The sequence below is a fragment of the Mandrillus leucophaeus genome, unplaced genomic scaffold, assembly GCF_000951045.1.
Source record: "Mandrillus leucophaeus isolate KB7577 unplaced genomic scaffold, Mleu.le_1.0 Scaffold110, whole genome shotgun sequence".
NCBI classification, from domain to species: domain Eukaryota; kingdom Metazoa; phylum Chordata; class Mammalia; order Primates; family Cercopithecidae; genus Mandrillus; species Mandrillus leucophaeus.
In genome coordinates, this window is record NW_012099210.1 from 3,526,915 (window position 1) to 3,541,967 (window position 15,053).

General features: G+C 41.9%; 1 protein-coding gene across 2 annotated transcripts in view; it reads right to left on the reverse strand.

The window, feature by feature from the left end:
* UPP2 (uridine phosphorylase 2) overlaps positions 1–15,053 on the reverse strand; it is a 147,489-nt gene that overhangs the window by 3,372 nt on the left and 129,064 nt on the right. For both annotated transcript variants that reach the window (XM_011991796.1, XM_011991791.1), the window contains 2 exons: positions 11,103–11,312; positions 8,805–8,951 (listed from right to left, as the gene is read on the reverse strand). In XM_011991796.1, coding sequence (XP_011847186.1) covers positions 8,805–8,951; positions 11,103–11,312 — 357 coding nt within the window. The remainder of the gene's footprint in view (positions 1–8,804; positions 8,952–11,102; positions 11,313–15,053) is intronic.

A 15,053-nucleotide genomic window follows, 5' to 3' on the forward strand; every position in this document is an offset into this window, starting at 1 on the left:
TTTTAATATATCTGTTGGCCTTTTGTATGTCTTCTTTTAGAAACTATTCAGATCCTTTGCCCATTTCTCAATTTGTTTTCTTGCTATTGAGTTCCTTGCATATTCTTTATATCACCTTTTATCAGATGTATCAGTTTAGAAATATTTTCTCCATGTGTTTCTCCACATTTCTCCAATCCATGTATATCTTTTTTGTTTGATATGTTATTGCTACATGCCAAGTATTTATGATATCACTTAATCCTTCACAGCTGTTCCTTGAGCTAGGTATTATTTTTGTCCCCTTTTGACAGATGATTAAATGAGGGCTTAGAAAAATCAACCAAATGACCCAGTATTACACAGCTAGTGAGAGCCAATCAACTCCTAGCTTCCTAAACTGATGAGAAGAGTTCTCTACCTTCCATCCATTTCTCCCCTGAGCTAGCACATGGTGAACCATTAGGCAATCCTGCCCTATCGGTTAGAGTGACCCATTGGTCAGACTGACCCTCTTGTTCAGTGACGTGAAAAGCAATGAAAATATTCAACTTGAGCTGCGTCAAATATTTCATCACCTAGGACCCTATTTATTCAAAACTCAGTCAGTTGTAAAGCAACTTGGCTGTACAGGTAAACAAGCAAATGGGAGAGCTGGAAACTTCCCACAGCTTTTCAAGTTAATGATCAGCAAACCTGTGAAGCCTAACATGGGCTGGCAGTCACACAGAAAAGTTGAAAGTCCTGCTCTAATCCTTCACTTTGGCAGAAGGATAAAAGGAAACCAGTGCTCTATACTTTTTACAGAGTGGGAACCGACTTTACTAAATGTCTTTTCTGGATTTCAAGGGGAATGCCAAAGATAGAAAAGAACAGGTTATAGCAATCGCAGTGTTGTTTTCTTGACCCTTGAGAATCCACTAACGAGCAGCATATAATAATCTTGTCACCTAAAATTACTATTTCCATGAGCAATTAAAAGGGACTAATTACCCAAAACAATTTGCTGAAATTAAGCCTGACAGCTTTGCTAGCATAATCCTCAGATTAGGCAGGGAGGCTGGCTGCTGGGGAGGAAGAGATACTTAGTGACCCAGCTGCCACCAAGGAGATTGTCAATGAACTGACCTGAGGCTAGAATGTTCTGGGAACACACAGACCGGAACATGGAGCTTGATGCACCCTGAGCTGAACTAGGACTGCCCAGTGATTGTCAACCCTTTGGGAACATTTATGACCCCTTTGAAAATCTGATGAAAGTCTTAATTGGAACCTCTTTTCACACAAAAATACACTTCTGCCTATACACACAAAATATTTGTGTATAACTTCAGGGGTCCCAGGGTCCCTGAAAATTCACTCATGAATCCTTAGGAATCCATACACCGCTATGGATCACCACTTTAACCCCACCTCTCTGATTCAGAATGAACTTCCAACAACGATTTCCCATGAACAATGGGCAAAAATAGCAGGGCTGGGCACAAATGCCCATGTGCACAGTAGAAGCCAAACAGGGCTGGTCTTTGGAAAATGGCAAAGCAGAAAAGATTAGCTTTGGAGTTCCCAGCCTGGCCTTTCTTCTACCTCTTCCTGGTTGTGTTCATACCCTCCCCCACTGCTCCTCAAGGGTTTGAGTTTATTAAGCAAACACTACCTTTGCTCCCTATATGCCTGGTATGTAAAGCACGGAAAATGTTTTTTAATCAACAACCCAGAGCCTTTGCACTTCCTGTATCTCCACTGAAACATTAATCTCAGGCTGTTGGCTACTTATTAAAAACAAGGTGGGGAAAATTTATATTCAAAGGGGCTGGTCAACGGTAAGAGACATAGAAACAATTTGTTCTTCTAGATCGGTGTTTCTCAAAATGTGCTCCACTAGTCTCTTGCAACAGAATCAGAGATACTTAGGCTTTATTTCAGACATACCAAATCAGAATTGGGGATGGGAGTTGGGAAAGGGCAGTGAATCTGCATGAAAATATCTTCCCAGTTAAATTATTTGTACATTAATATTTGAAAATGACTACTTTAAAGACTTGAAACTCTATCTCTGAATCATCATTACCACAAATGTACATACCTGGACCCCAGTTCTTTGGGTGCCCAAACAATGCTGAATTAGAACCAATTCATTACACCTATGAAGAATTGCCCCATACCTTTTATAAAGGTGCTATCAAAGACACTGCACATTATAATATAGCTGATAATTTCATTTAAGTTTAACATTTGGATCAAGATTTTGTGACAAACTGCAAATGTTTTTGTTTAGTAGCTAAATTTTGAGACGGAGACTTGCTCTGTCGCCCAGGCTGGAGTGCAGAGGCGCAATCTTGACTCACTGCAAGCTCCGCCTCCTGAGTTCACGCCATTCTCCTGCCTCAGCCTCCCGAGTAGCTGGGACTACAGATGCCCACCACCACGCCCGGCTAATTTTTTTTGTATTTTTGGTAGAGAAGGGGTTTCACCATGTTAGCCAGGATGGTCTCGATCTCCTGACCTAGTGATCCGCCCGTCTCAGCCTCCCAAATGTAGTGTTTTCATTTGCAGCTTGGTTTCCAGGAAACTCGGAGCTCAATCTAAGTGTTTAAATTAAGTATTGTACTCCTGGGTGGCCTCTTTAATACTGGTAACTTCTAGCCAGACACAGTGGCTCATGCCTGCAATTCCAGCATTTTGGGAGACTGAGGCATGAGAATTGATTGAACCCTAGGAGTTCAAGACAGCCTTAGCAACAAAGTGAGACCTCGACTTTGCAAAAACAACAACAACCACAACAACAAACCCACACCCCACACACACAAATTACTGGTGGTTTGAACCTGTGGTCCCAGCTACTCTGCAGGCTGAGGTGGGAAGATAGCTTTAGCCCAAGAGGTGGAGGCTGCGTGAGCTGTGGTCATACCACTGTGCTCCAACCTGAGTTACAGAGAGAGACCTTGTCTCAAAAAATAAAAATAAAAAAAGGATACCTTCCTATCTATTCCCTTAAATAAATGCCTCCTTTTTTTTTTTTTTTTTACTTCTGTTTAAATTATATTATTATGCATTCCTCTTTCATTGAAAGCTGCCACAAATGCTTTTTCAAACACAGGCAGTACAGGTCATCTTTCAATAGATGAATACAGTATTTTTTTGCACCTTATGGAATAGTGAAGAGAGTGGTGATCAGGAGACAGGAGAGCTCTATTCTAGTTCATCTCTGTTTCAGTCTATCTGTTTCCTCAGGCAGGTCAATTACACTCTCTAGACCTCATTTCATCCTCTGAGCAAGGAGCAGGTTAGATCTCAGAGGCTTCTTGCAAGTCTACATCCTCAGCTTACCTGCTTCACATGACTTGGTTAGTTCAAAAAACTGCTGTCTCCTCCAGCAGGTCCAGAGGTAACCTCGAGGACTGGGGCTTCTGCCAGATGTGGGACCCTTAAACAGAGATGTGGCAGGATAGGCAGAGGATGGAGCCTTGCGCACTTACTGGAGGTGGGGGTGGGAGGCTCACCAGGGGAATCCAGATGGCCTCCCTGGGGCCAGAGCAGGGGAAAAGAGGGCCACAGATAATGACAGCCACAGACAGGGTGGAATCAATGGCCCTAAATGATCTCTAATGTGTGAGTTGTTGGCAGTGGGGAGGGAAGAGTGGAATAGAGGCTAGGAGGGTGGAATTAAAATGAATGAAACAAAGCTATAGACACTGACTTTGATTAAAATATGTGAAAACAAAGCAAAAAGAAACATTTTTTAAAAATCTTGTCCCTCTAAAAGTAATAAGTGAATTATGTACCATTTATACCTGATTTTCCAGCTACAGTGACTGATTTTCTTGGCAAAATAAGGGCTCTGCATACTAGTAAATAAGTATCTGCTTAATGTTTTGTTTGATCCCATCACTAAGTCAATTGGTATGTGTTCAGTCCTTAGGGTTTGCTTGTAGCAGTGGTGCTCACGACGCTTAAAATGGAAAAATCTGCATTGACTTTTAGTGGTGCACATTTTGGCTCTTCTGTCCAGAGACTATGACCGTGTTGTCTCCATGGGGAGGCTGCTGGCAAGAAATGGCAGGCAGGGTGCAAAGGGGCCTGAGTCAGCAGAGCTGGGTTCAAAGTCCAGCTCACCTGTTTCCCAGCTCTGAGAAGGTGGGAAGGTTATTTAACCTTCCTGAGCTACAGTCTATTTTTCTCTTGTAAAGGTGAAGAGCACAGCAATTGGTCGCCTTGTACCCCGGCCTAAGGATTTTTCAAAATCTGGATTTATCTCCATTTTAGGGTTAAGAAATACTCTAGCTCCAAACTGATTACAACCTTTAATCCTTGCGGTATCTTTTTACCTTTATCAATGATCCTCATGTAGTTCTCAGAGTCCAATATCCTTCATTGTTGGGAACAGCAGAAGAATATAAACATGGAATTAAAGTCAAGATTCTGCTCCCTCTCATTGAACTGTATTAAGATAATATTATAAAGACTAAATATTTCCCTAAGTTACCAGTGTCTGTCCAAGGAAATAACACTGAATTCTTTAAAGCAAAGCCACTGTGAGTGCTGCAAACAACTAGACATAGAAGAGGATTTAAGCAGAACCTAAGCTTAGACAAATATTAGGCTTCATATATTGTCATGCAAGCCTGTGTCAAAAGGCAGCACTGTCTTTAAAACATGAATGCAAGTTAAACATACTTATCACAAGTTCACAGTACAAGAGGATTATCATCTTTAACCAGAATGTTTGGGGCTTAATTAAAGTAGATTTTGCTTTAAGAGAGACACAGATATGTGCATATTATAAAGTGACAGGAGAATGCATTTTTTGAGCATTACACAGTGCTTCCATTGTACAGGTTTACCTTATGCTGAAAATTTAGCCTTGGAATAATTGAGTGAATTCCACTATTTCCCTTCACCTGAATCTTTGTTAAAACAGCATTGGATTCCCAACTCTCTTTTCTAAGATAATGAGATCCGGATAGCGGCAGTGACTTATGGGTGTCAGTGGCCTTATTACAGGTAGTTTGTCCACCCATCAAATATTGAAAAACCCAGAGGTTGTAGATCTAGCAAAATAAATATTTGTATAGACCTTAGAGCAAAGGGAGGCTTGACTTTAAGGCTTTACTTCCTCTTTTGTGGACAGTTAGGAGATACTCCTAAGTCTTTTAGACAATTCTAAGCCACTTATATGGCTGGGGAATGAAGGTTAAAATTTGCAATGACCATTTTCCATGGTGAAAAAGTGTCTAGTGGCCCTTTTATTTTCGTTCATTCACTCATTCAGTAAATATTGAAAGCCCATATGGCAGGCAATATTCTAAGTACTAGGGATACAGCAATGACAAACAAGGTCCCTGTTCTTATGGCACTTATATTCTAATGGAGAGAAATAATCAATATAGGCCTTCACACATTAATATGCATGAAATAATATATAAGTTAATTTACAAACAGACTGGAAATATAGTCAGTAGTGGTAAATGTGATGCAGATAAATGAAATAGAATGACACCATTGTGAGTGAGTGAGTATAGGTAGTCATGCAAGACTTTTTTGAGGAGGTGAGATTTAGGGTGAGATGTGTAATACTAACTGCAAAGATAATAAGTGGTAATCCACATGGACCCAAGGCTTCCTTGTGCTAAGTAGATATAGAAAGATCTGTTTCTGCAATGGTCCAAACTCTGAGTAATTCATCTGAATTAGTACAATGGTTCTCTAGAAGACCCTTGTTTATGTAAAACATTGTTATTTATAAGCCATCACCTTAGTATGAATTCAGATTGGTTATCCAGTCATCTGGTAGTACTAAAGGAACAGAAGAGGTCTCAGAAGGCTGTCTGGTGAAACAGGATAGGGTGGGCCATAACTAACAGCGGCGGGGAGGGGGTTGCGGAGACATGCCTATGGACCCTGGGCTCTTAGTGCCAGGTGAAATCTTTTTTTCCATATTGCTTACCATTGGATGCCCTCTCTAACTTTCTCTGTTTCAGCAGCTGTCCGTTAATGCATTCTCAGCCCTTCCCCAAGCAAGCTTTTCTGGCTCACACAAAGTATGTTATAAATGGGTTAAAATCAGAAGGTGCCAGGTGCCAGCTTCCAAGTTTCAGTGTTACAGGAACAGGATGTTATGAAGTAGTAATGAAAGAAGAGAATACGATAGCATCCTATGTATGGGGTTTTTGTCTCTATACTTGGTGGCTGATCTTCCAAGGGGCAGCATACCAGGAATCCACCTTTTAAAACAGTAGTATCTGAGGGAGATAAAGAGCCCCTGGCACCATGAAGACATTCGGATAGAAATACTCCCAAGAACTACAGAGCTGCAGATGCAGCCTTTAGTGTGAATGTTGGCAGTCTAGAAGGGGTCTACTCCATGAAAGGCTGCAGCAGTGGCCTGGGAGAGAGCTATTTGCAGGTGAAAATCAGCTACCAGCAGGTCCAGCGGCAGCATAAGAAAGAAAATGCAGTGGGGGCCGGTAACTACAGAAACGTAGAGAAGAAAGTATCCAGGAGGGAAACCTGCAGGTAGCAGACAGAGCAAGGTCACAAAGATTTGCAGCAAGGACAGAAAGGCTCTTAGAATAACTTCACTTAGGTTTCTGCAACATCCTAAAGAGAGAAAGAAAGACTCAGAGTCCAGGTCCACAAGCCTAGAACTCTTCTTGGCTGCCAATTGGTGCCTCTTAAGAAAGAACTGTTGGTCATCACCCAGTTTTCACAAAGGCAACATGTTGATATCTCGGCATTTTACATTTAACTATTAATAAAGTGGTTAACAGATTATGTTACACTTACATATTAGGTGGAGACATGACTCAAGTGATCACTTGTTTATATAATAAATAAATGTGAGGAGGCATTTCCTAGAGCAGAAACATCTGAATCCAGGTGTCCCTGCGGGCTGTGTGGGGTGCTGCTTTCCCACTGTCACTAACTTGTAGAGAGAAAAGCAGATGCTCTTGTTCTCTAAAAGAGGGTATTAGCAATGACCTTCAAAAGAGTACAAAGACGGGCTGGGCGTGATAGCTCACTCCTGTAATCCCAGTACTTTGGGAGGCCGAGGCAGGCGGATCACTTAACATCAAGATTTCAAGACCAGCCTGGCTAACATGGTGAAACCCCATCTGTACCAAAAATATAAAAGTTAGCCGGGCATGGTGGCACAAGCTTGTAATTCCAGCTATTCGGGAGGCTGAGGCAGGAGAATCGCTTGAACCCAGGAGGCAAAGGTTGCAGTGAGCTGAGATCACACCACTATGCTCAGCCTGGGCAACAGAGGGAGACTGTCTCAAAAAAAAAAAAAAAAAAAAAAAAAAGTACAAAAATGCATTGTGTGTTCCTCCCACATTTTTACCAATAATTTACATGTGCATATATTCTGACAGATGCAAGTAGTTAAGGATAGTACTTCGACAATTAATCTCCTTAGCTTTTTTGTAAAACGCATTCTTAGAAATATGACCACATATATTCTGTTTGTAATGTATAGATTAAAATTGATTGACTATAAGGACAAGTATTGCAAGGCAAATTCCACTTATGATAAAAATGAAGCTTTATTGTGCTATAATTCTTTACTTCTTTGAAGCCTTCCTCTCTGCATATCAGGATGCGACACTTCCCTGGTGTATTGCCAACTTCATGAGCCACTCCTCCTTGGTCTCTCCCATCTCCCTTAACTTTTGATGTTTAAGCAAGGACCTCTTGTCATCTGTGTCTAGACTCATTGTTCATTATCTTATCCATTGCATAGCTTTAAATGCCATCTATATGCTCTCAACTTAGAATTTTATGTCTCCAGTCCAAACGACCCACCTAAACTCCAGATTCATAAATTCACCTGCTTGCTTGGCCTCCATTTTGATGTCTACTACCCCAACATCTTCACCCCAATTTTTTCTATCCCAGTTATACAACCTCACGCTTCCAGTAGTTTAGGCCATAAACATGGGAGTCGCTTTTAACTCCTGCCTTTCTCCCCAAATTTACATCAAGTCATCAGCAAATGTTGCTGGGTTTGTCTTCAAAATGTTTCTACAATCTGACTACTTCTCACTACCTCCGCTGCTATCACTTTGTCCATCAGCTCTCACTAGACTACTGCATTCGCCCTCTCGTTCTTCTCCCTGCTTCTGCCCTTCACCCCATCTGGGTCTTCCCAGCTCAGCAGCCACCGTGATTCTGTTAACACACAGGTCAGATCCAGCCACCTCTTTATTCAAAGCTCTCCATTTCACCCAGAGTTCTCACAGTGTCCTATACAATCTGTGTACCTTCCCTCTCTCCTACCATTCTCCACCACTGCCTCTCCCCTCCTGATCTCTTCGCTCTTCCTCCAGTTCTCCCTGAGTGCTCCTCCTGCCTGTGGCCTTGGATTTGCATTGATCAGAATGCTCTTCTCCCAGATAGCCATGTGGCACATTCTCCTCCCATCCTTCCCTGACCGTGCTATTTAAAATTATGACTGATGGACTATTTTAGGAAATTTTTTTGTGTGTCTTGTCTCGATAAATTCAGTTGTAATAGAAACTACCAACCGCTACCAGGATGAAGGAAACCGAACTTGCTGTCGAGTCCTGAACATGTCACCAACTAGCTGTTGACCTTGGGCAACTTGATTTTGACCCTTGAGGTTTAGTTTCCTTATTTGCATAATAGGAATAATGTCCTGGCCACTCACAAGATATTATGAGATAATGTATATTATATACAATGACAAGTCATGCATTCAGCCCAAGGTAATATAGAGCTGGACCCCTTTTTCTTCTCCTAAAGTGTAAAAGTAGCTGCATGAAAGAGGAGAATTTGAGCCTAAGCATTCATGAAAAGCTTACCTTTTAGACCACAGAGTCCACACATGGCTGCAAACACTGTAGATTCCATTTCAATATTCCTGACGCCAGCTTTATATGCTCTCTTCAAGTAATCTAACTTTTTTCCTCTGGAAAAGGAGCACAGTGCTCCATCTAGTCGGCCTTGGCCTGAAAGGGAGGGGAGAACATTTAGTGACTTGATGTCCCACCCCACTGGCAGTGGCGTCACAAGAGGCTTGCTGTTGGCTGGAGCCCTCCGCAGCTGTCTCTAACTCTGCAGTGTGCTTCCCGTGTAGGATAAACTGAGCTGTGTGACTCTTCCTACCAGAGGACCATGGAACGAGGCTGTCCCTGGCTCAGGAGTCTCATACGTAGGAAGGAGTGTCCATGGCCGAGGGCCTCAATTCTGGGGTCATTCACTGCTGAGTGGCTACGGTAGCCAGCACTGTGCCCAGGCAAATCAGGAAGCGGCGGGTTGCTGTGAGAGCTGCCCTTTGAAGAGAATCTCAGGTTGCTCCAATGACTGGGGAATGGCCCAGGGATGGGTGCTGGGAGAAAAAAAGAGGCTTCCAGACACTAAGCTACTTGAGGATCAGGACAGTGTTTGCACATTGCGCCTCTCCTTATGCCCTTTGCGACACTGTCCGCCTTCCCCCTTTCCGCACACCTCTCAGGCTGCATGCCACCCCTTGTGATCATGTTTTCCTTTCCAGGCTGCTCCCAGTATTCATTCGTCACTGAATTTCACCTGTATCCTCCAGTGCAGGCAGAAGCAAGAAAAGGAAAGTCTGATGTCATTACTCCTCCTGTACGCTGTGCACACCCAGAAATAGACCTTCTAATGCCTCCCCACTCCTGAAAAGGCCTGGATTCAAGCAAATGGCCTAATAGCACGCGGTTGCCGTCCATTATTTTCACAATCCCCTTTTTGGTACTCTTTCCTCTCTTTTTCTCCCTTTCCTCTAACTCTGTCACGCTACTTTCACCCGGGCAGTCTGCTTCCCCTTGTTCCTTCTCTTCTCATTAGAGCTACCTGCCGACACCTCGACAGAGTGCGATTTAAGCTGATTCAAACAAGACCTCGCAGGAGCCACGCAGGTAATGCCGACGCAAGTGTCTGGTCGGAGGGGAGCAGCCTCACCCCCGCCTCAGCAAACGTAGCCCCAGATGTGGGTCAAGGCTTGCCAAGGCTGCCATGCATATATTCTACATTTTTAAATGTTAGTTCTTTCAAAAAGCCAGAAATGTGGATGTTCATATAACATCTCCAGATATTGTAAATGTTGGCAAAATAATTCACATTTTTTAAAATGCTGTGCAGGCCAAAGGAAACATTGACTTGAACAAGCTGCCATTTGCAAACTCTGCTTAACATATCAGTGAGTGACCCTCGAGATGGAGGGACTGTGAGTCAGTGGGCTTAAACAGAGGGTCTCAGCCCTTTCAGACCCCAACAGCCCTGCTATTTTACAACAAGTATGTGGTAAAACCACATTTACTAACTGGAAGTAAAATGTATAGATAATATGGCCTGTCTCCAAACATAATTTCTCAAAATTCAATATCGTATTTTAAGTTTGATCCAAAGGGAAAATAAAAATAATTTATAATGAAATAGTATGGCTTTTGAAAAGAATATAACTATACTGCCAGATTTTCAGAATGCCCTTCAAGGCACGGTACCAACTCTATGTAGATTCTTTCTTCTGGGACGAGAAAAGTCGGCGGTCTGTCTTTGAAGGTTTCTTCCCCTGGGCCTTTCATCTCTAGTAGCAAGCCCGCTACATAGCAGTCACCTTCCATTTGTCTCTAAACTCGGTCTGGGGACCCCTTACTCATGGCTGAGAGACAAAACCCCACTCAGATCACACCATCCAGTGGGATTTATACCTCCTCCCCAAGCATTTCTCCCCATTTTCTGGCCCACTCTTTCCTGGGGACAGAATCCCTTTTAAGGTACAGACGAATGGCAGAAACACAGAATCAGTATACTTCCCTTCTCTTAGAGCTGCTAATCTAAGTTAAAGGCATCAACAGAGATAAGATTTTGTGAACATCACTAATTACATTTTAGTGTTCAATTTGTTCTTGGAGGATTAAATTCACCCTCAATATAAATTCATTCTGGGTGTTTCTCTGCTGCTCGTTATGTCCTTGTGTCTTTATGCTTTAGTAAGTAAAAAAAGGCTGTTTCAGTTCCTTTTTAATCCACAAATATTAATTTTCTAAAGGAGAGCTTTTAATATAAATTATGGGTTTGAATAACAAAGAGTTGCTGGCATTTTTCTGTTGCCTTCCCAGTTTATAAACTGTTCTCACCTTCATAAAAATCATAGGTACACATTGTATGTCCAATGAGGGTTGGGAAGTTGGGGATTTCTTTGCTACAGTTGAACAGTTCTTCAGATAGTTCCTTGTCAAGTTCAGTACTTCGGGTGACGATGTTGTCCAAAATGACCTGTTCAAACCGGGGCTTAAAGAAGGAGTCTACAGCTATATCCGTTATTACAACAGTCCCTGGTGCAATCCCTGCAATGTGATAATAAATGATTACAGAAGAATATCATTTAGAGTTTACTTTTGACACATAGCATATGTAACCAATTCTGCAAACATTAATGCTAGCTGCTAATGAGTCTCCCTGTTTTCAACTTTAAAATTTTTTTCTTTTCCCAATGCAATTAAATAACATTCAGAAGAGGCATTTACATTTGTTGTCTTTCCAAATGCACATTTACAATGTGATGGGGTTTAGATTTCAAGACAAACATGACTCTTGGACATGCAAATTAGTGCCAGCCTTTGGGCTCAAATCTGAATAAATTAGGTCAGGAAAAAAATAAATAAGCCTGCCAGCAAGTAGCTTTCATAAAGTGATGTGACTTCTTAATATTTAATCTTCTTGTGACTTGTTGATTACTGTAATTTCTTTGCATCTCTATCCTCTTTTTCTTCTGATTCTTGTCACATTTGTTCCCTCCCCGACTCCATGTAAATCAGGCCTCTTGGCTGACCTTCCATGGCTACAAAGTCTGGGGTGCTCAAGGGACTTGGGCTTACTTAAGAAACTGTTTTCTGCCAACTGCTAGTCTCCCTGCCTGGCATGCCCTCTCATCCTCCCCCCACCTTTTCATCACACCCCAAGTCACTCTTCAGGTGTCAGCTTAATTTACTTTCTGAAAAAGGTCTGAATCCACAGAAGGGAAGCAAACAAATGAAAAAATTAAAAGGCAACACAGACAGGTTACACTAAATTTCCCCAGGCCCAGTTTTGACCCAGCTTCTGACCCAGTCTCATTTCTATTTAGAGCCTGAATAAGAAGATATATCTTCATAGATGCCCTAGACTCTCTCTGTCCTAACAGTTTGTTTTTATATTTACCCATTTGTTTATCTTTTTCTCTGATAGAACGTAAACTCTATAAAGACAAGAACTGTGTCTGTTCACTGCTGTCTCCTGGTCTAGCTCTGTGCCTGCCACATTATAGGTACTCAATAACAATTTGTCGAATGAGTGAATGTTTTCACAAAGATGCCATAGATTATAGCTCTGTAAGCCTATGGTTCATAAACCAAATCCTATCTTTGTAAATAAAGTTTTATTATCACACAGCCACACCCATTTATTTACATATTGTCTATAGCTGCTTTCAAGCTCTAGTGGCAGAGTTGAGAAGTTGCAATAGAAATCACACAGTCAGCAAATCCTAAAATATTTACTATCTTGTCCTTTACAGAAAAAGCTTGACAATCCCTGCTATAGAGTATAGCCTTATCCTTCAGGGTGGCATAAATTTTGATATTGATCAAAGTAGACTTAATTACAAAATGCTTTAGAAGATCCAACTAGAGACCCAAGGTGGTCACTGATAATAGGTCCTTGTTGGGTGAAATACTTTTTATTTTTTTTATTTTATTTTTATTTTTATTTTTTTGAGATGGGGTCTTGCTCTGTCACCCAGGCTGTAATGTAGTGGGGTGATCTCAGCTCACTACAGTCTCTGCCTCTTGGGTTCAAGCAATCCTCTTGCCTCAGCCTCCAGAGTAGCTAGGACTACAGGCACACACCACCACACCTAACTAATTTTTTATATTTTTAGTAGAGATTTCACCATGTTGGCCAGGCTGCTGTCAAACTCCTGGCCTCAAGTGATCCACTGCCTCGGCCTCCCAAAGTGCTGGGATTATAGGTGTGAGTCATCGTGCCTGGCCAGATACTTTTTAAACAATCCAAGTAAGTGGCTCCTTGAATTGTTCACAATGTCCTAAGAAAGTGATTGAGAGGGAAGTTGAAAGCGTATACATAAAAATGATGTTATTTATATGCCATCCTGATATTTAAATGTGTTAGTGTATTATGTCATGGTTAAGGTTTCTCAAAGGTCAACGTACTATTTAACTGAGTACTTTATGCTTATCAAGGTGTGTTGGCTCATGTAGGAAGGGATCATGTGAGCAACATAATACTGTGTACATCTTTCATCTCCAAATGCAAAACTGCTTAAAACAAAATAAGCAAATACAACTTTTTGATAAGCTAAGAGTTCTTAATGAGGATAAAACTTCAAAATGAAGGTGTCTACACCAGCACAGTGGGTTAATTTGCCACCATCCATGGGCCTTCATTGTGTGCTGTATGTATCATGTTGCCATGGAATAAAAGACCATTATCAAGAGCTGGATGGTCATCGGAGCACCTTGCCCATGCTGGTGTTCATTAATATCAAGTGGTAACCGTAGCAGTCAGGACTTTACAATGCATGAATGTGGGCTCTGAAGGCAGATCCTTGTAACCCACAACCCAAGAATTATGAGCAACTTTAATAGCTATGTTATCTGAAATTCATGCCCAAATGAGTAGTTCCCTACTACTGATTATTTGGGGTATTGGATAAACTACAATCTAGAAGGATGCCTGATCTAACACTTATTGCTAACACTCTACTTCTCTCTCTGGATGGATATCCACAAAGGTCTTACTTTCTCCCAGATGTAAGGGCCTTGGCTGGACTTGATTCCTGGACCACGGCTGTGGAAAGGCCACCATCTTTTCCAGCGTGTATGGTTTCTAGTGACGCATGGCTCAGTCATGGTGGCTTTGTGATGTTGAACACAACACTTCTCCAGCTATTTGTGTGAGGATTTCTGACATCCCTTTTTGCTCCATAAATGTCTAATTCTACAACCATTTCTATTCCCAAATCTCAGCCCTTTTTATAATGCCCATTCAGTTCTATCGCCCTGTCAACCAAACTTCTCCATTTACCATGTGCAGTCTGTATTTGCATTTTGGTGACATGGTAAAATCATACCCTGACAAGATGTGCTCCTTAAGAAAAAGCTGAAGAAGAAGACGTTTCCTCAAAACTTCATCACAACACATTCTGGAAGCAAAAACAAGGCCTCTTTACAGCTGCCTGAGAAGCCAAAGAAGAAGGAAGGTCAGGAGGCTCTGTGAAAACTTTAGGAAGCATCACTTAAGCCTTCCCTGAAAGCCTGGCCTGGGTTCTTTCTGGTGTACTGATGAGGAAAAGATACAGCCAGTAGAGGTGATGTAGTAACTGATGTGGGCAAAAAGCAATGTTTTTCTAAGAGCTTTGCAGTTTGCTCACTTAGCTGATGAAACTGGGAAATTTTTGTGATTTTTTTTTTTTACTTGAACACACTTATTTCTGTTACTTTAAAAAATTCCTGGCTGGGCGCGGTGGCTCACGCCAGTAATTCCAGCACTTTGGGAGGCCAAGTGGGGCAGATCACAAGGTCGGGAGATCGAGACCATCCTGGCTAACAAAGTGAAACCTTGTCTCTACTAAAAATACAAAAAATTAGCCAGGCATGGTGGCGGGCACCTGTAGTCTCAGCTACTCAGGAGGCTGAGGCTGGAGAATGGCATGAACTAAGGAGGCAGAGCTTGCAGTGAGCCGAGATTGCACCACTGTACTCTAGCCTGGGCGACAGAGCGAGACTCAGTCTCAAAACCAAAAACAACAACAAAATAATTCCTAAGACTTGAAATTTACCCCTACCCTCAACACACATCTTCTAGCAACTTTTCTACTCTTCCCTTTATGAACACCTAAGACTATCCTGCAATAGGCAGTGAGATGTCTCCCTATGGGTTTCAATAAAGAAAAAAGGAAGGAAAAAAAAAACGCAATGTGGGCAGATTTCCTTAAATTTCCTCAAGTCCAGCCTTCTGACACTTTTTAGCCCATCTGGGCTTCTGCTGGGCTCTGAATAGGATGGTATATTTTGGCAGCTACCACGTGT